Below are 21,672 nucleotides of genomic sequence, written 5' to 3'. Positions count from 1 at the left end.
TACAAACAGATGAACAGCAAGAAACAACACATGGTACAGATAGCCTGACTTGGTACAGGCACACAATGAGGTGGGGTTAATGCCAAACAAATATTATGTCACTCTAGGTTACACTCAAATTGAACCGACCAGTGTTAAGAACAATGGTTGACATTTGGTTTTTTTTGGAAGTTATCAGAAAGTTTGCTTGTGTTTTCAGGTGTTCCAGGAAGGGAGGAGAAATTTGATGATAGAGCTAGGAACTTTGAATCTCATGCTTCTAAACTGGCTGACACTGCCAACATGGTTGCCACAGCTGGTGGCTGTAACAACAAACATACAGTTCAAGAAATCTTCAAAACTTCTAATCAGGTAAAGTAAACTGGTTCTGAGCTAACACTGTACAGTAGTCTTTTGCTGTAGTTATATATTTTAAACATGATCCATTAGATGTAAACAAATAGCTTTTGAAATTATTCAAGTTTTCATTTTTTGAAGTCAAATAAGTTTGAAATACACATTTATATGATCTCTGCAGATATTTCAATTAATAATCTTAATATGATTTAACAAGTTCAAACAGATTTTGGAGCCAGAGCCTGTTATTCAGTGGTTGTCATTGATTCATGTCTGTCATATTTATTTTTCATAAATTGTTTTGTTATAAATTAGGCCGTTAGTTTTCATATTTTTCATGGCGGGGCCTTTTGTAGCAGATTAAACGGTATAGGTTTTTCTCATTGTTAAAGGCGGCATGGTTGCCTTTAATTACTTACATCGACTTCATTTGAACTTTGGTGGATAGTTGTCTCATTGGCATTTATACCACATCTCCTTATTGTTGTACAGTATTGTCTGGTAATTCCACCCGTCCGGTAAACCCACCCACATCCATTTACTTCCGTAATTGTCACTTCCATGAATATTTTGTCTGCCATTTTATTCATAGGAAATGTACTTATCATTACTGCATGTCAAATTTTAAAGAAAATCCTTTATTACGAAAATATCTAGTGATATATATAAAACAGTTCCTAAAGCTAACGATAATCATATTATTGCTTACAAAACTCATTTCTGACTTTTAATTTATTTATTTTTTCGATTGTATGGAATCCCTTTATAAGTTGTCTCTTAATAGATCACCTTTTCCTTTCATAAAAATGTGATAACTGGCCCTACATACATATTTACTGCCCATGGGCGGATTTACCGGACGAACACATTTCCGATAAAAACACAGATGACCCACTTGTTTTGTTGATTTTAAGATTTATTTCAGATATTTTTTGGGAAATGAGATAAACTTCTCAAAATTGATTTGTCAGTGAATCGATTTATATTAAATTTGATACAATTTGTATATAATTAAGCAGAAATGCATAGGATCAAAGCCTTATGTGGGTGGATTTACCAGACTGCATCGTATCAAAAGCATTTTTTATTATAATATCCTGTAAGTACTTATTTTGAATTTTATATTTCTTAATATTATAGGTAAATGATCTGACACCACAAGTGATCACCGCAGCCAGAGTACTATTTGCAAATCCAAACAATCAGGCTGCTATAGAACATTTTGATCAGATGAAGAATCGCTGGGCTGGTAATGTTGAGAGACTAAGAGCTCTTGTTGATGAGGCGGTGGATACTCCTGCCCTTATTAAGGCTGAAGGTAAGTTAAATATACCTTATAGTATTTATTGGTGTGTTTAAATTCATAGAAAACTCTAATTGTGTTGCTGAATTATATTTTATTCTTACGCTCAGAGAAAGAATTGATTATGAATTTAAGTTATACTAAAATATTTTGTTTTTTATTATTTTAAAAAAGTCAAGGTTTTAGCGAGGAATGAATTACAATAGCTGTATTTGGCAAACTCTTTTGGAATTTTGGTTCCTCCATGCTCCTAGGCTTCATACTTTATTTGGGCTTTCAATTTAATTTATTTCGAGCATCACTGGTAAGTCTATTGTGGACAAGGCATGTGTCTGGCATACAAAATGTAGGCCTGGTATCTTCGATGAATTGTCTTTATTTATACCCATTTGTATAGTTCAGTAATATTTATTTAACTCCATCTTAATTTTATAGAAAAACATTGTATCAATTATATAGACATTGTATAATTTTGTTTTACAGAGGAAGGTATTTTAAGAGACACTGATCGGGTTGAAGAAGGTATCCGAGGCAAAGATCCACCAAAGATTGTGGCAAATGCTTCAAACATTGCCCGACGAGCTTACAGAGTATTACAAGTAGGAGAGAAGGAAGTAGAAAATAGTGAAGATCCTGCCTACATTGACAGGGTTAGAGACTCTGCCAATACACTAAGAGATAGTAAGTTTTATCACTTATACCTTCAAATATCAAGGTTGAACAGAATATGATTAAGTTAACTTGACACAGTTAAATATTAACTCTGTAGCAACAAAGATAGCTTTATATGAACAGGTTTCGTTACCTGAACAGTTGGATTTCATGCTATAGACAGGTCCAGTTACCTGAACAGTTGGATTTCATGCTATAGACAGGTCCAGTTACCTGAACAGTTGGATTTCATGTTATAGACAGGTTCAGTTACCTGAACAGTTGGATTTCATGCTATATACAGGTCCAGTTACCTGAACAGTTGGATTTCATGCTATAGACAGGTCCAGTTACCTGAAGAGTTGGATTTCATGCTATAGACAGGTTTAGTTACCTGAACAGTTGGATTTCATGCTATAGATCTAGACAGGTTCAGTTACCTAAACAGTTGGATTTCATGTTATAGACAGGTTCAGATACCTGAACAGTTGAATTTCATGTTATAAACAGGTTCAGTTACCAGAACAGTTAGATTTAATGCTATAGACAGGTCCAGTTACCTGAACAGACAAGTTAAGTTACCTGATTTCATGTGTAAGACTGGTAAATTAAGCAATTGTCTTTGAACCTCTTTTTTTTTTTATTACAATAAAACCATACAAAATAATAATGTAATTGCAGTAAAATTACAACACTAGTACAAATGTTTAAATCACTGTTGAATAGTTTGTAAAATTATCTTTTTCAGCAATAACACCAATGGTACAACATGCAAAGAACTTGTCCATGAACCCTGGTGATAGTAATGCTGCCACAAACTGGAGGAAAGCTAACCAAGCTGTGAGTATTGGTTGTTTTGTATTACATATGGTATGGTGGTCAGAAAGAGGGGGTAGGGAATTCTAAAAAATAGCTGTGATGTTTAAACTGGAGAAAAGATTATAAGGACAAAGTAATGGTTGTAACTTCTTGCTTTGAAGTTCAAAAATCAATATGAAATATTGATTTGGTGGAATTATGCACCTTTGAAAAATAAATCATATGGAAAATCATTAAATGAATTCTAACACATATATCTCATAGCTGAGATTAATAAGATTTTTGTCAAAAGTTAATATCAGCTATTTATCAGAAGGGTAGGAAAGTCAGCATGGTTTGAATATATTTGGCCAAGTTATTCCCATTGGAAATTGTACATTTAAAGTACTCTAGAATGTACATTTCTCTTTGTAGTTTTAATGAAATTAAAGTAATTAAAAAAAAAAAAATTAAAGGTTTACATCAGCAATATCTCCAATATTTTAAAATTGGCAAGGATGGATTTGTATTTGAGAGTCATGTCCAAACAAATCTGATATGGCAAATTCCAGTATATAGACCGGGAACATTGGCTACTGTATAGCTATCTTGTTAATGTAGACACATCACAAAAGACAACTTTTCAGAAATCATTGGACCAAAGCAAGTTTGAACTGGTTTGAATATGTCATTGCAGAGAAAATTATCATGAGGTCATCAAAATTTCTTGTATGTTTGACACCTGGTGCAACTTTATCGCTATTTTACGAAATTTTCCTTTGATCTTGCTGACTGATAATTTCCTTTCTCAGCGGAGTCAAGTGATATGAAAAATTATCGCTAGAAACTAAGTGGGTATGTGGCGTTGTCAATGAAATTGACTAACGTCGTCATAGGTAAAATAGCAATAAACAGATTATCATTGGTCATCTCAACTTGATTGCTTTTCTCACTTTCGCCGTACCGGCTCAAGCGAGAAAATCAATCTCGTTGAGATGATCAACAATAATCTATAAGAAAATGTTGATTCAAAGCGTGATATCTTGACATTAAAATCTCTTAAAGTGTCAAAATCAAATTTTCGGTTTAGTTAATGAGATATTTGATATACATTAGAAAGTACTGAAAACTTTGATGCAATAAGAACAGAAATTAACATATGGCAGATTGTTTGGAACAAGGTGTTTTAAAAGGATTTGAACTAAGTTATTCTGATAATTTTGAAAATACTCCAACTTCATTTTAATGCCTTTATTTAAATTTCTTTTATTAGAATAAATGATTTTCTCTTATTCTAGTGCAACACAACAAATTTTTGGTATTATTGATGATTTAATAAATCAAATCAAATCAAATCAAATCAAATATTTTATTGTCTTATAAACTTTACAGTTTGTGACCAACATGTATTAACACAATAAACATATATACATACATATCAAACAAACACAATAAAAACAGCATCAAAATTTATAAAAACAAACAAGTTGTTAAGAGTCCCCTGCCCTCAGTTCTAATGACTTTTTCAAGAAGGATCCTAACTTATTTGTTTGTAAAGGCGTTGATGGATTTAGTAAATAATGAATTTTTTCTTCTTCATTTAAATTATCAAAGTTATTATTTTCAGTACATATGTGTTCAAAAAAGGCATTTCTTAGTGTTTTATTATAATCACAATAGAGTAAAAAATGTTTCTCATCCTCTAGTATTTTACATTTATGACAAAGTCGTTCCTCTCTTGGGATTTTAAAATATCTCCCCTTTTCAATTAAGAGGGAGTGATCACTTAGTCTAAATTTAGTGATCAATCTCCTTACCTGAAAATTAGATATATTTAGATAAGATTCTAGTTTGCAATCCTTTTTAAGTTTTTTATATAGATAAAATTTACTTTTATCATCAATGTTTTCAAATTTAGTTTCAATTAAATCTTCATATCTATTTTTCATTTTTAACTTTATATCGTTTTTATTTTATTTACATCTTTTATGTCCTTACAATTAGAAAAAATATTAAGGTCAATATTAGTCTCTTCAACAATATTTTTTGCATATGTATACCATGAATAAGTTCCAGTCAAATCTAGAGACTGTGCTAGAGAAAAAGCTTCCTTTATCAATGGATTAATATTATTATTATATAGTCTAGCTAAATATAAAAGGGTTTGTGTTTTAATAAAACATTCTATAGGCAATCTTCCTAATTCAACTCTTGCTCCTAAATTGGATGCATTTTTTCTTATTCCTAGAGTAGATTTACAAAATTTAAGATGCATATTTTCAATAGGGGTTTTGTCTGTAAAATCAAGTTGATTAATTTGTTTTCCTGAAGATAAGGCTCTGTTTTTGGCTCTATGAAAAGAAATGTATGTATCCAAATATGTTACTTCTGAATTATAGGTCATAATTGGTTTTACTAAAGAATCAAAAAGGTTATTTGCTACTTTTATAGGTAGATTATTCAATGATTTAGTATAGGATTTTATTGCAAAAAATACTTTTTTTGCCTTTTTTGTCAGCTCTAAGGTACTTTGTGATAAATTTCCATTACATTTTATCAACATTCCCAAAAATGAATATTCTGATAATATACAGTATATTTATGACTTTTGTACACCCATTATAGACATGACATATAATGGTATACCATTGATATTTTTCTGTCTGTCAATTGGTCTGTTCACAAGTTGTATACATGGCAAAGAATCCTTGGATCAAATTTAAAGAAATTTGTAGAGAATATTGGTGGAAGAAAGATTCCATTTGATATTGAAATTATTTTAAGATGGTCATTCTAGAGTTATGTGACTTTAAATGTTAGATTTAAGGATTTCACATGTAGCTCACTAACTCAAATATGCTTGGAATAATTTACTTGAGACTTAATGATGTGGGTGGGTTTTGGTAAAACTTTGCTCCCTTTCTATTTTGAGAAAAAAAATTCTGATTGGTGGTTCCAGAGTTTTTGGACTTCAACAGTCAGATATAAGTAAATTTTCCAAAGGCTAACTCTAGAAGTAGTATGCTGGGATTGATTTACTAGAAATTTTACCCTTTAGTTGTGATCACTTAAATCAAGCTGCTTTTTGATTTTGAAAACTACTAATATGTCATTCCAGAATTATGCAACATTAATGAAAGATTTCAGGCAATTTTTTACATGTCACGCCTTAACTGGAGAATGTTAGGATCAATTTACTTGTAACTTTACTCTGTTGTTGGGATATGTGAAATTGAGTTCCTTTTTTATTTAAATACAGACAAATACTTTATTCCAATAAATGTGAAAGTTGGGGAAATGACAAGAGATATCGTCATTGTGGTAGATCTGACCTCCCTTTCAGGAGACTTCAGGGGATTTCTAAATAAATAAGTATTTGGATGCTATCACTGATATCTGGAGAGTTGACACCCCATGCAATGCCTTTCTCTCTACCCTTTAATGATTTTGTTAAGTTTATAAACTTTTGTAATTTCTCAGAAACATGCGGGGAATTATATCAGGGCTTATAGTCTTCGTTTATACTTCAATTCAGATCTAAAATAATTGAGTCTTTATGATCTACCTTTTTTGTCTGATTTGTTTTTTAATTGAAATCCATTAGTTTACTGGAATTCAAAAACATGTGTATATGTAACAGTAAATTCAGTCCGGTAGTTAAATATGTCCGCCAGACTTCTCTTCCTAGGTAATCAAGTCCTTGACCATAATTTTCCTAAGAATGAAAGTCCCTGGATAAATTTTCCTAGGAAAATAATTCCATAGCTAGTAAAATATGTCTGGCACTCAAATTCCTAGGAAAAGAATTATATGTCCGTATTCTTATTTTTTTTCTATGAAAAAATTTCCTTTAAAATTTTATTTCTCAAGACATAATTAAAATTAATCAACATTAAAATTAAGAAAGAAACATTTGTAATTATGTTCATCATAAAAGTCTGTGATATCAATTTTCCTAGGAAAAAAGTCCATTTAATTATTAAAAAACATGCATATTTTAATAAAATAGTGAAATATAAATGCACAACTGCTAAACAATTTAAAAACATATAAGAATTAAAAATTCCATTGTTTAAATGTAAATTATTTCTTTCATTACAAAATTTCACATAAAAATAAAGGACATGGACGTTGTTACAGGTCTAGGAATATTAATGCCATGGACATGAATTCCTAGGAAAATTAGTCTGGGCACATAAATTTTATTAAAAGATTAATGCACAGAACTGTTAAACAACATTAAAACATAAGAATTAAAAATTCCATTGTTTACATGTACATGATTTCTTCTATTAAACAATTTCCCAGTCAAATAAAGGACAAGGACATTTTTACCCAGGAATATTAATGACATGGACATAAGTTTCTAGGAAAATTAGTCTAGGGACATAAATTACTGACATCGGACAAAATATACTAGTAAATTCTGTAACCATGGACTTTTTATACTAGTAATATTTGTATGCCTGGACACTTTTTAACAGGACTAATTTATCTCTTACATATATGTATCGATGAGATTTTTCATTGCAATATTATACCCCAATCTTAAAGTCAGGGATTATTGCAATGACCTTGTCCAAGTAGAAATAAAGAGATGTGGTATGATTGCCAATGAAACAACTCTCAACCAGCGACCACATGATGTAGTAGTCAACAACTATAGGTCACTGTACAGCCTTCAAAAATGAGCAAAACTCATACCTCATAGTGAGCTATAAAAGGCCATGAAATGATAAACGTAAACAATTCAACCAAGAAAACTAAAGGCCTGATCTGTCAGACACTTTCTTCCTGTTTTCCAGTACTTTGAATTGCAAGTTTGGGTATGACTAGCACAACAACATATGCATTCTTGTTCTTTTAATAAGGGTTTAGATTTAAAAACCTATATTGAAGTTGTGGCTGCAATAATTGTGTTGACCCACTCTTTCAAAGTTAGTTTTAATCAAAAATAATCATCTAGTATGATGATAAATGTACAAAATTGTATGTTTTTGTATAAACAATTGTTTACATAACTCAAAAGTGACACATCCCTTCAAAATTTAGAACAGCATCTTACATTTTTAGGCTGATAGTATTTGGATTTATTTTTACCTATTTTCCCCCACAAAACAACAAAATAGTATGATGAGAATGAAATTCATGTTGATAAAGTTAACGATACTGATGTAAGTTTTAAACCTTTTTGCGGTTGATGCATGTCATCTTTTTAAAGATGGTGGGACACACAAAAATAGAAAAGAATTTAAAACTTTTTCATGAGGTCAGCAATGTTCATTGTATGATTGACGTCTTTTGCAGTATGAAAATTGAATTAACAGTTTGGTTGTATTATATGTAATTGACATATTTTCGAGAGATCAGATCTACTTATAAAGTCAAATAGAGTAAATGTATTTTCACCATGAAAGTGAAATTGTTAATTGTCAGTGATATTTAACACTCTTGTACAAAGCAGATTTGTAACTTTTGAAACCTCAGAAGGTGGGATCACCCTTTTATGAAATTTTATTGTGAATTTCACTGTAGAACCTATTCTTAATAATATTGGATGTGTTTGCATTCAAATTCATGTCTTAATTTTTGCAGTTAAATTTATTTCTACCTGATTTCTAGACAGTCAAGTCAGGTAATTTTGTCTGTTAGACAAATCCGTGCATTTTGTTTGCTTAAGTTACCAACAGCACTGTTCTTGCTTCAGTAAAACAGACTAATATTGTAAATTCAGACCTCGTCCTTTTGTCTCTGGTGGATAGTTGTCTCATTGGCAATCATACAAAATCTCCTTATTTTACAGGTATGCATAGCATATATGGAACATTTAGAATCTTGCTTGTCTGGACAGGAAGATGCATGAAATAAACAAAGAGATTACTAAGTTGATTATCCATTTTTCCTTTCAGTTAATAAATGGTGTAGCAGGTGTAAGGGATGCAGTGACTGTGAGTAGAGGAGAAGATATGTTTCCTCCACCACCCCCTCCAGACCTCTCTCAACTCAATATCAATGGTAAGTCTAAATTAAGTATTAGAAGTCCCTTCTCTTCATCAAGTCTTCTTCACTCAATATCAGTGGTAAGTCTAAATTAAGTATTAGAAGTCCCATCTCTTCATCAAGTCTTGTCTCAATTCAATATCAATGGTAAGTCTAAATTAAGTATTAGAAGTCAGTTTTCTCAACTCAATATCAATGTTAAGTCTAAATTAAGTATTAGAAGTCCTTTCTCTTCATCAAGTTTTCTCAATTCAATATCAATGGTAAGTCTAAATTAAGTATTAGAAATTCCTTTTCTTTTTCCAGACTTCTCACAACACATTCAGTGTGTTGTGACTGAATCTTCTATAATCTTTCAACTCAATATCAGTGTTAAGTGTAGATAGTATGACCTTTCAATAACTAATTTCAACGAAAAAAGTATGGTAAGTCTAAGATATCAGTCAGACATTGGAATGAGATACATCGCTTTATGAGTAAATATGGAGTTTGCCAAATATTAGCACAATTTGATGTTGTGAAAAGCTGAAACATTTCAATTATATTTAGAAAGTAAATTACACTCAATAAGTTTAATGTTCATCTCAAACACAAGACCTATTAACGTGAATGGATAATTTTCACAATCAAATTTTTATGATTATTGTCCAATTAACAATAAAATACTTCCACAATCATTAATTAATTGATGTACTCCAAATCAACGAAAAATGTATCTGATGTAAACAAAGAAAATGTTTGTTAACTTAAATTTGTCATCTGTATTTAGATGGGAAGACTATCCTTATCACTGAAAAAAACTAGATAATAACTAAGAATGGCAATACTGTGTAATGGAAACATGAATTTTAGATATAAACTAGGAAATTTTCATTCCACTTGATTATTAGAATTTAAAGTAAATATCTCTTTCTGTTTGTATTAAATGTATTATAATGTTTTGTTTTAATATTTATTGTTTAAATGATTTATACATGTTAATTTGACATAACATTTGAGTGAGGATATTAAATTGCCACAAACATTTATATTTCCCTGTAACAATAATTGAATGTTGTCATCCTGTTTAAATAATGGATTTAAAATTGATCAGAAACATGTTCAGAAAGCTTGACAAAATGTACAGTCTCATGTTGTAAATCTGTATGTATTCTTATTAATATTATTGATCATAGATGGCATTACAGGAACAGCAAGGAGGACAATTTCTCCAATTTCTATTTCTGGTAATAATACTATAACTTTATTTTTGCACAAATTACCTATTGGGCAGCTGTATAAATCCTGCTGAAATATTTGATATTTTGCCTTCCCAGAACTCTTTGCAATTTTCAGCCATTGATGTATATTTTTATGTATTTAAATATTTTAGTTTTATGTATAGTTTATGTTTATTATATATTTAATGTATAAATGTAGATAGTTATTTTGTTTTGATGTTGTAAACGTAGACTTGCAAGAATTTGGTGACATATGGAACCGCCAGAAACCAGTACAAGCTTCAGCAGTGCCTAGCACAGCATATAGTCCAAAACCCCCACCGGTAGCCCCAAAATCACCGAGGGTGATAGCTAGAGGTAGAATCCAAGCATGTGTACACTGAGTGCCACACCCCTTTTTTTGTCTAACAAACCATATTGTGTTATTTAATTTATGTGTTGTTCACAGTATAAGACATATTGTCCACACTGTAAATTACTATACATATATATGTTACATTCAAATCTATGTCTGGCCTCAAATCTATGTCATTTCCTTAGATCTGTGTCTTGTGACGTCATGACAGTCAAATCTGTGGCCCTTTGTTCAGACTCATATCTATGTCCTTTCCCCAGATCTGTGTCCCGTGACGACATGACACTCAAATCAGTGGCATTTTGTTTTTTCAAATCCTTTTCTTTTTATTAAGAAGACTTTTAGTAACGTGACGTGGAAAGAGATTGACTCATCAAATCGACACAAAGCACACAATTCAATTATCAAACAAAAACACAAAAAAAAAACAGAAGAGACAAATCTATTTTACTGTTTGGTTTCAAGATGTTATTGACAAAATCATTTTTTCTGGAAGATGTTTTGAAAATTCTGTCAACACATGAGGCAGTGAATGACTAGTTGAAAAGGACACAGAATTGAGAAAAAAAAAGGACATAGATTTGTGACGTCAATGAGTCAATATAGACTAGAAAAAAAAAAAAATTTTTTTTACTGTTTGACCTTCAAGACGCTATTCCTGGAAGATGTTTTGAAAATTGTTATGTCAGCACATAAGACAGTGAATTACTTGTTGAAGAAAACATAGATTTGTGATGTTTATGACACGAAATAGAATAGAACAAAAAAAAAGAAGAGGCAAATCTGTTTTACTGTTTAGCCTTCAAGATGTTATTGACAAACTTTATTTCCTGGAAGATATTTTGAAAATTCTGAAGTCAACAAGTAAGACAGTGCATGACTTGTTGAAAAGGACACAGATTTGAGAAAAGAAAGGACATAGATTTGTTACTTCTATGATGCAATATAGAATAGGACACATATTTAAGACTGGACATAGATCTGAGGCTTACATATACATGTGTACTACTTGAGTCATTTCATATTTATTGATGAATGACAAATTGATTTGCTAATAAACCTTTAAAAAATGTGATTTGTTAATTATACATTAAGATACAAATGAATATTTCTGATTTTTCTTTTACAAATAAAGAAAGTTAATGTAAATTTTCAACAATGAGTCAATATTGCAAAAATATGCATTCTGTTTTCCATCAAAGTGAAAATCAGTTTATAAATTAATCCTATTTTGTCCAGCAAATGATTTTCTACAATAAAGCATTATTTGATGGCATGCCTTTAAATTTCATTAGGTGTTTTTGCATGTTTATATTTTTTACTATTTTTGTTTTAAAGATAGAAAGTTAGATTTGAAGTTATCACTGTTTCTGACTACATTTTTTGTGCTGTTACAGGAATAAACAATAACAATATTATATTCCTTTATATGTTGTAAATTTAGTTCCTAGTACATAAGGTTTTATCACATTTTATTTTGTTGAATTCTTTCAAAGTTTGAGTAATTTTTCAAACCTTTCTTTTCACATTTAATAATAAGACCTTTGTAATTGTCATATATCTTAAAATATATTGATTTATTTCAGTGGAACTAATAATTTTAGTTTAATATCCTTTCTGCTTAGTCTGAATTAATATGGTTTATTCTATCTAGACTTATCTTTCAGAACAGAGGACTAAAAAGTTGTACTTTATGTGTATTTTAGAATTTTCTTTTCACATTTCTAAAGCTTACCAATGTTTAATGTTTGCCCATAGATGGGATTTTCACATTCTCAGACAGCAGTAATATCAGTTTGCCATAAACATTGTTTAACTATTCAAGACTTAATCACAAATAACATTTAAAGCATAAGGTCTCACAATAGAAACAGCTTGAACCTGAGTTGCAGCTGAGCAATTTAGTTATAACAACTGATATTTTTGTATACAGTTCTTGATTAAGATTGAAATAAATGGGAACTTTGCATAAATTTGGTTATCAGATGAATGCTCTATGATGAAACAAAAAGTTTTGAAACGTAATATTCTACCTGACCCATTCCATATTTTCATATTCAAATACAGATTTTGTTATGCCAAAAGCATGGCAGAACATTGTTTTTTTTTACATTCTAAACCTTAAATTCCATGCAGAAACTAACATTAAGTTTAGATAATTACATACAATTTTTCTTGGCAACACAAAAAGATAGACGCAAGATTTGAAAAAAGCACAGAAGATAGTGTGGACCAAAATAGCCTTAAATTAGAAAATTAACTTATTTTATCTGATGAATATTGAAATCTATATATTAACAATAGGGAATGAACAATCAACCAATATGCATGCATCAGTTCCTTCTTGGTTCAATTCAGTGTTTATGTTTTTTGTTTTTTATGGCTGTCAAATAACCAATCGTGGTTGACAAAGCCAAGGGTAATAGATAATATGTTTGTAAATGCACATTCAGAATTCAGTATTGTTAGGTGTTGTATTTATTGTATAATCATTTCATCTTTACATCACACAGTTCCAGATCAGTTTGCAGATAGCCATTACACCATGGTTGCTCCAGAAGGTATTACCTCCCTTTTATAGAAACCCATTTATTTTATTTAGGTTCAGCTTCTTGATACATTTTATATTAAGTTTCATTTATATTTTCCATATTTTAGTTTCACATAACTTTAGTTTATAACATTTAGTCTCATTTATATGTGATATCAGCATGCAACTTATTTGAAATAAATTTTATTTATTTAAAAAAAATTTTTTTTTGTTTAGTTCGCTAGGTTCAGTTTTATTTTTTGTTTCAAAACTTTTGCATGGAAGATTATTAACAAAATCAGTAACAGTGTAATTATCTTGGCTATTTTAGAAATAAAATACTTTCAGAAGTTGTATGAATTTTAATGACTAAATGACACTTTAATAATAGCTGAGCACATGAATATTGTATTGTAAAACACGTCATATGTACATAAAGTGAATTGTCTTAGTACATTAAATAGATTATTATAGTTCAGCTTTAGATATGGAATCATCTATTTATATTGTAATTTGTCCAAATTTGTGTAGAGCATTGTATTTGTTTTAAAATGCACAAATCCATGTAATTATATGTTAAATAATATTGAAATGGTTCTTAGGCAACTTATATTGCTTTCAATGTAAAGATTAGCACAATGTAACTGTATGTGTGTATTGTCAATTTTTTGCAGCTACAATGAGGCAGGAGAAGGGATATCAGGGGCAACATGCTGCCCCTCCTGTCCCCCCACCACCAGTTCCCCCACCCCCAAGGGATCCATATTATGGCTATTATGATGGTAGATATGGTTTTAGAGTAATGTTAGGTCATCTTGTGCATCTTGACCTTTTAACCTATCCATGTTCAAGTTTTGTTTGTTATACCACTAATAATGAAATTGAATTTAAATTGTATGAATTATCTTGCAAGTAGTCAGTTGAAAAAAGGTTGTTACAAATTGAACACGATTTTAAAAATGATGTGTTTCTATTATTTTTGACATTGATATTTGAGAGACCTTTAAAAGTGCAAATACTTGGTAAACTTGACAAGATTGTAAAATGTTTTAGTGAAAATATGTTGGATGTTTTATATATTGCTGAAGGTGAAATAAAAATTCGGTGGGCTTGTCAACTCTTTTAATAAACAATAAGATTTCAGAAAGAAGAGCTAGAAAATCCATTTTAGGTAGATAAAATTCTTTAGATTGGAATTGTTTGCCCCCATTTGATCATTATCCAGGGACCTCAATGGCATGGTTCAATAATTTGATGAAATCAATATTTTTTTTTAGATGAAAAGATGATCATTTTGTAACTATAAATATTAGGTAACAGTAGTTGGTCAATAGACTTTTATAAGTTATGAATGGCCTTTTGATCTTCATGGTTTGTTAATCAACTAAGTTTTTATTATTATTTAATGTATTCAATCACAGTAAGAATCAGAATAGGGTTCTAGCTTATATGTGTACATGGATATATTGAAGGGGACACCCTGACAATGACCTTATTTTCATGGTTTATTGATCAAATTAGTTTTTTTTTATTATCATTTAATGTTATATATTCTTGTAAGAATCAATATAGGGTATACATGTGTTCATCTGAAGGGGGACCCCCTGACCTTATTTTCATGGTTTATTAAAAGTGTTAAGTTTTCCTGATTAGATCAGCTTCTCAGTCACTATAAGAAATACAATTTGGTTGTTATTTTTATTTTTATTATTCAATACTTCAAACAAACATAAATCATTTATAAAGAAACCTTAACACCATTGTTTGGTCAACAGCTCGCCACAACAGCACAGAAAGCTTTATTCTAATATGATGCACTTATCTCTTTGAAAACAAAATCATGTTCTAATTCCAACAAAACATAGGGGGCACATGCTTGACGTCACAATTGAATTTGCATTGTCAGTTGTATTTTGAAAGAGACTAGATATCAAAATGGACATTTCTGTTGGAGTTGCTCACTATTAAATAAAAAAAATCTTTTAAAAAGTAAATCTTATTGTCGAATGTGTCTTATTTATGTCTGCTTCAAATGAAAATACTATTTTCATGTCATGTTCTGTTCTCAGTTTAAGATGGGTATGCATTATAAGTTTTCCAATAGTTTACAACCGCTAACCCACAGTATAAATATATTGAAAAATATAATGCTTTCTCATGTTTAAATGAACAAAAAGCATGTAATAAAAGATTTATTTCTAAATTTGATTACAAATAAAATGCAAATGTGCAATTTCCCTGTCATCGATTGCTACCATCCCTTATAAACACGATCTACAATAGAAAAGGTATTCTGTAAGTCTACGAAAGTGAAGGGTTAAGGAATAGGAACTGATACTGTACTGTCGTAAAGGCAAACCAGTAATATAAATCTAGCCTACCTATACTATAGTTAAGCGCATAAATTCTAGCTTGAACTAATCATGATTATTATTACCTGAACAGGTACTAACTGACTGTTTATTCTACCAAGTTAAACATAAACATGTTTAGACATAAGCACATGTGCTATTAGAAAACAAATACACGTTTTTCTCGAGTTCCATTCATAAATATATTTATAAATTGTGCAGGTGGGTGATAAATTTTTGTTTGTCTATTCCTGTTAATTTAAAGACAGGTGAACATTTTTGATTTATTATATATTCGGTAAATATGTGTGAAAGAGCAGGTGATGTGACAATTGATTTATCTTGAAAGTGTTAAATAATACTGTAACGTCTGTTGCTGAGATTACAGAAAATTTGATTGCACTTGAAGGGTTCAGCAGTCCTGAAAATTGATTTGACTGAGATTTATAACATTTAAAATATTTTCTGTTATACAATTAAATTTAGGAAGCCCAATAATCGTTACTTTTAAATGACTTAATGAGGATGATTTAGCATGCTGATTATTTGTGACTTTACTGTTGTTTTTAGTGAGAAACTTCTTGAAAATATTTTATGTTCTATATTGGGTTCAGAGATTTTAAGTTAAATTAAAGAATCAACTTTGATACAAATGAAAAAAATTCTGAGCTATCAAACCACACTAAATATTTTTTAAATGAACAATGCAGTTGTTTCTTTTGAAACATCATGCTATCTTATATAGTTGTATTTACTGCCTGTATATGTGTAAAATAGTAGGAAGTTTCTCTAAAAAAAGCATGGCATGTTATTTGGGCTTTTTAATATAAACATAAGTGGGACCAAGGGCAGAAATTATGTAGGTTGTTCAACCATTATAGCAATTTATTATCCATGTTCATAATGAAGTGAAGCTAGAAATATACATTTTCCACTCTTGGCCTTCCCAGGATGCTTTATTTATTTCAGTGGAATTGTCTCTTGATAAATGACATTAATGGTAGCTTCTTGGGTTTTTTTTTCTTTACTTTGATTTTAATTCTAAGGAACTTTGTTTATTTGACAAAAAGACAAATAGGTTTTTTACAGACCCATTGATGCAAAAGTTGATATTTTAGTGACTTTTTGTTTTTTTGCTTTCTTCTGTGATTGGCACTTATACAAGTTTTCATTTATTCCTAAGTTTCTATGATGAACTTGTATTGTTGCTCTCTTATTGATGAAAACATTGTGTCTCCTTTTATTCATCAATTTATCTGGTTTCACAACAATGATAAAGTTTGGGAAAATTGTATATTCATCTTTCCCTTCCAAAATTTTAAAGTGATCATAGAAAGTCATGACAGTGATGAGCATCATTGTTTTAAATCTGATACAAGGCACACAAATACAGATTTTATTTTTCCATTTGTAGTGATAACAGAAACCTGATAATTAACAAAGATTGTAGTATTTTGTAAGAGACATTTGTTGTTTGCCACAGTATTCAATCTTCCAATATGTGGAAACATAGTGTTCTATTTATATCTACTACCTAGGTGGTCTCGTGGTATTGTGTTCGCCTTGAATGCAAGATATCGTGGGTTTAAACCCAGGCTAGGTAAAAACCAAAGACTTTGAAATTGGTATTTGCTGCTTCTCCGCTAAGCATGAGGCATTGAGGAGTTAGAGAAAAGGCTGGTCAGGTTGAAGTCGGAATAATTTGTCCTGGTAGGGTGACATGTCTTCCTGCGGACTGTTACCTTGTGAACTAGCATGTTAAAAATCCGGCTCAGCGTGTCGGTCTAGTACAAAACAGAGTTAATATTCATATTACATTAACATGTTCTCCTCCTGAATATGTATTTAATTTGCCTCAGGACATTAAACAGCCATCCATCCAGCATCATCATCTATTTACATCATCTATACTAATTTTGGGCAAAAATGATGGATTTCTTTTTTTCCATTTTCCAATAACTCATTGTCATGACCATTATGGCTTGTTCTCTATTGATTAAAAATGATTACTCCTTTGAAATGGGGAATATTTGAAACCAAACATAGCCACAGTCAGTCATAGTGTTTCTTGTTTTTAAATCATTTTCTGTGAAGTACACAGCCAGTTTGTTAGAGATGTTTTTGATTTTTGAATCGTTTTTGAGATGATTCCCTATTGAAATAGATTTCCTTTTAAAAAGTTTTGATTTGAATAAATAGTACATATTAAATCATTTTGAACCCGTTTTGGCAGGAACGTTTTTATGATAACTGCTTTTAAAAGAGACAAAGGTTTCCCTATTCCACCAGTTTGCTTTGAGTCTTTAGTTATACTTCATTTTGATGTATATTGTTCATAACATCTTTGCATGAATTTAAGAAGAAATGATTAAAGAAAGGTTTTGCATCAAATTAATTTCTGGTTTAAATTTTTTAAATGTTTCATTTAATACATGAAGACAAATGTTGATAACATTAATCATTACTTAGTATTATTAACAGTAGAACATTGTGTAGTCCATATAATGAATTCTTCCTTTCTCCATCCCATATCATAATTCTTCCATACTGCTAACTTTTCAGTTTACTGTTCAATGTATTAGTAAATCTTTTATATACAGAAGAGTCAAGTACAACATATTATAATGAAAATGCCTGGATTAGATTCATGATGGAGCAAATACATTATATAGTATGAGATACACTGACATTGCAGTTGAAAGGTCAAAACATGTGTTTCTGCAATTCTTTTCATGAAAGGGTTAATCAGAGGATCGATTCTAACATTTTACATGTTATAGGGATCTTAAAGAAAACATAGTCCATATGTCCTCATGCAATGAACTGAAATCTTTCACTTTGCCTAGTTGATTAGTTTGGCATTCAAACTGAATATTGAAAATGATTTTAGTCATTGGCATTCTAAAAGGGCAGCAATAGCCATGTTTTATGGTAGTCATAAGACACTTTTTGTAGAAAAAAAATACTGTTTTAAATTAGCACCTTAAAGTGGCAATAGCCGCCAAAGTGATGCCTACTTGGTCAATTCAAACTCAAATTTGATTAATTCAAATCTACAAATGTTCAATAGAAAGCAATATCACAATGTATGGAATCTTATGCACATTTTGTATGTATTTCTAAAGGGATGTATTCTAAATAACAATCGACATTACCCATGAAAACTGTTGATGGGCATGTGACCCCGTTAAAATGATAAATATATACAGACAGGTAGGTAAATACAAGCAGACAGATAAGGATGTCCAACAGTAAAAGGTCAATTTTCTTAATTCTGTTTAATCTCATTTCATAGATTAAAAGTACCAAGGGTTAAATTAAATGTAAATCATTTACTCAAAAATGTATAAGACAATATTTTTTTAAAACATTAATTCAATCAAGGAAAATGGTCTTCCTGCTCTTGCCTTCCCTTATTTAACTTCAGTTAGCTGACATTTGTTTCAATCACTGGACATGCTGAACAAATGTGCAACCCGTAAAATTAAAGGTTGCATGCATACCGACCCAAATGAGGTCGAAATTATTGTCTTGGAAGACAATAATATATCAGTGATGAGCACATATTTTCCAAATTGAAACAAACTGGCTGCTAATAGCGAATTATTATTTTCAAATATATTTGTTTTCATGATGTAAATTTCTGTGATTTTAGAACTCTTTTGAATTATATTACATTTAACAAATGTATGTGATAGTTGTAAAATAGTGATCAATATTGACAAAAAATGCTTACAGAAATTATTTATGTTTGTGATTACAGTGTATTATGTTTTGTATGTATTTTCTAATATGATTGGTGATAAGTCATGACTTCTTATACCCCATAAGCCAGTGTATATTTTATACAATTTCATTATTTGACTAAAAAAGGATAAAGGTTGAACCAGCATTTAATTGAAAAATGATTTTTTATTTAATGTTAATTTCAGATGGAGATATACCACCTCGTCCACCACTGCCTCATGAGACTGCCCCTGCCAGACCCCCACCCCCTGATACAGATGACGAAGAAGATTTCCCTGTCCCACAGGCTAACCAACCTATCATGGTAAGTATTGCGTAATATATAGTACAAAGTATATAGTATATACCATATTAGGTCACTGACGGCCTGTGGTACATGTATTATTCTTTTTTTTTTACAAAAATCACATTTGCAAATTTGCAAGTGTTGAAGGAACACAGTTATTTCACATGTTAAATATCAGATTAAATAAGACAGAAAAATCATGATACTTCTTTCATTGTTATGTAGCGATCCTATATTGTTTTATCTTATAGATGGCAGCACATGCCCTCCATATGGAGACAAAGCAGTGGTCAAGTAAAGATAATGAGATTATAGCTGCAGCGAAAAGAATGGCTCTCCTAATGGCCAAACTAAGTCAGTTGGTCAGGTAATACTATATAGGTCATAATTCAGTGGTGAAAGGTCAAGGTCTGTACCTTGGGACATTCAAAGTTATTGCCTTTCATCATGTTCATCATTATACTTTACATATTGTTCTCATTAAATTGATACCAAAAGTGCAATTTATGTTATATTGCTTAAAGTTAAGGTTAAAAAAGATTTGATTCTAAAAATGTGTATCATTAAGTGAAGAAGATTTAGTTTGAGTTGTTTAAAGACCTACACAACTTAATGCTCTAAGTTGTACAGCATCAAAGAAGTTTGTACTCATGCATACTATTAAAAACTGTATATGTATATGTCCACATGACATTGAAAAATCATGTTCAGTACAAATCCAAGTGAAAGAGGAGATATTGGGCTTTCACATTTAAAAACAATTTCTAGACTGATATTTAATAATTCGCAATGATTTATATCACACCATTTTAGTATGTACATGTATTTATACTCAATATGTATATGTCTTTCAGTTGGGAAAGGTAAAGGTTAAATTAATAGTCTTTAGCCTTCTTCAGTTCAGGCATTTATCTTTCATTAACATTTCTATTTGAAATGTTTCATTTTAACATATGCATTGAATCTTCATAATATCTTTGTTTCTTAGCTGTGGCACACATACCTTCTTCACTCAGATGAAAAATCATGATGTTTATCAAAGCCAGTTGTACTTCTATCGGTAAAATAAGAGTATGAATCAAAACCCAAACTGTTTGATCCTTCCAAACAAAAATCCAAAAGATTTTCTGCAAATTTGGCATTCACTTATTGCCATTCTTCTGATAGAATCAGTATTCTATGATTTGTTTACTATTATATTCCAGAATCAATATTTTTTAATATAGTTCATCTCAATATTGCTTTTAAATTGTTTAAATTCCATTTAAATAATTCATGTTTTCAAAAAATTTAAAATTCTATGAAGAACATAAATCCAGAAAAGTGCTTTGGATGCAGAAAATTTATTAAGTGTTATTTTCTTTTTTTTTTTTATATAAGAAATCAACAAATAAATATATTCAAATTAAGAATACATTGATTCAGTATTGATTAAATATTTTGTCATTCAATCATGCGAAGATAACCTATAAATACAGTTTGTGATATTCTGTGTTGTGTTTAAGGAATTGAAAAATCCACCACCTTTCACCTTTCAGGTAGACAGAAGTTTGAAAAATTGATTGAAACCAGTGATCCCCCCTTAACATCTTTCCCTTTGATGCTGATTTTCCTTCCAATCACAATCAATACCCCAGGAAACAGCACAAGTTGATACTCCTTACGTGCATGAAAAAAACACCCTGTAATTTACATTTTCTGAGGGCAATATTTTAGACAATATATATCTTGATTAGTGTAAACTATATGTTCTTATTCATAGACTCAAACACAATGTTTATAAGGCTCACATGACAGTAGCCTCTTGTAGAATCAGATGCACATTCAGCATTTATATCTAACATGATAATATCTGTATAATTACTAGAAAATAATGGTAGCTAGAAATCTGCCACACAACGGTTCTGGACAACAAATCTGAAAATCCATTTCATCAAATATTAAATGTACACTTCAATGCAGACTCAAACTGTTATCATATTACTTCTGCATGAAACACAATACTTATTAGAACCCTAAGTCAATTGATCTGAGCTTCTGTAAATAGCTAAATACATGAGAAAAATGTAAACAAAATCTTTGCATGCTTGAATTG

At 30.4% G+C, this 21,672-nt stretch overlaps 1 protein-coding gene across 3 annotated transcripts in view; it reads left to right on the top strand.

The window, feature by feature from the left end:
* Positions 1 to 21,672, top strand: part of LOC127705859 (vinculin-like) — a 68,903-nt gene that overhangs the window by 33,534 nt on the left and 13,697 nt on the right. Inside the window, exons 13-22 of one of the 3 annotated variants that reach the window (XM_052210208.1) lie at positions 200 to 351; positions 1,477 to 1,654; positions 2,123 to 2,320; positions 3,039 to 3,130; positions 8,998 to 9,103; positions 10,264 to 10,314; positions 13,177 to 13,224; positions 13,868 to 13,975; positions 19,477 to 19,595; positions 19,829 to 19,944. In XM_052210208.1, the coding sequence (XP_052066168.1) occupies positions 200 to 351; positions 1,477 to 1,654; positions 2,123 to 2,320; positions 3,039 to 3,130; positions 8,998 to 9,103; positions 10,264 to 10,314; positions 13,177 to 13,224; positions 13,868 to 13,975; positions 19,477 to 19,595; positions 19,829 to 19,944 (1,168 nt within the window). The remainder of the gene's footprint in view (positions 1 to 199; positions 352 to 1,476; positions 1,655 to 2,122; positions 2,321 to 3,038; positions 3,131 to 8,997; positions 9,104 to 10,263; positions 10,315 to 13,176; positions 13,225 to 13,867; positions 13,976 to 19,476; positions 19,596 to 19,828; positions 19,945 to 21,672) is intronic. The other 2 variants (XM_052210209.1, XM_052210210.1) reach the window with 2 other exon arrangements.

Source organism: Mytilus californianus, unplaced genomic scaffold (assembly GCF_021869535.1).
Source record: "Mytilus californianus isolate M0D057914Y unplaced genomic scaffold, xbMytCali1.0.p SCAF_6, whole genome shotgun sequence".
Classification (NCBI taxonomy): Eukaryota; Metazoa; Mollusca; class Bivalvia; order Mytilida; family Mytilidae; genus Mytilus; species Mytilus californianus.
The sequence above is the reverse complement of the archived record's forward strand: the minus strand, read 5'-3'. Positions and strand labels throughout refer to the sequence as shown.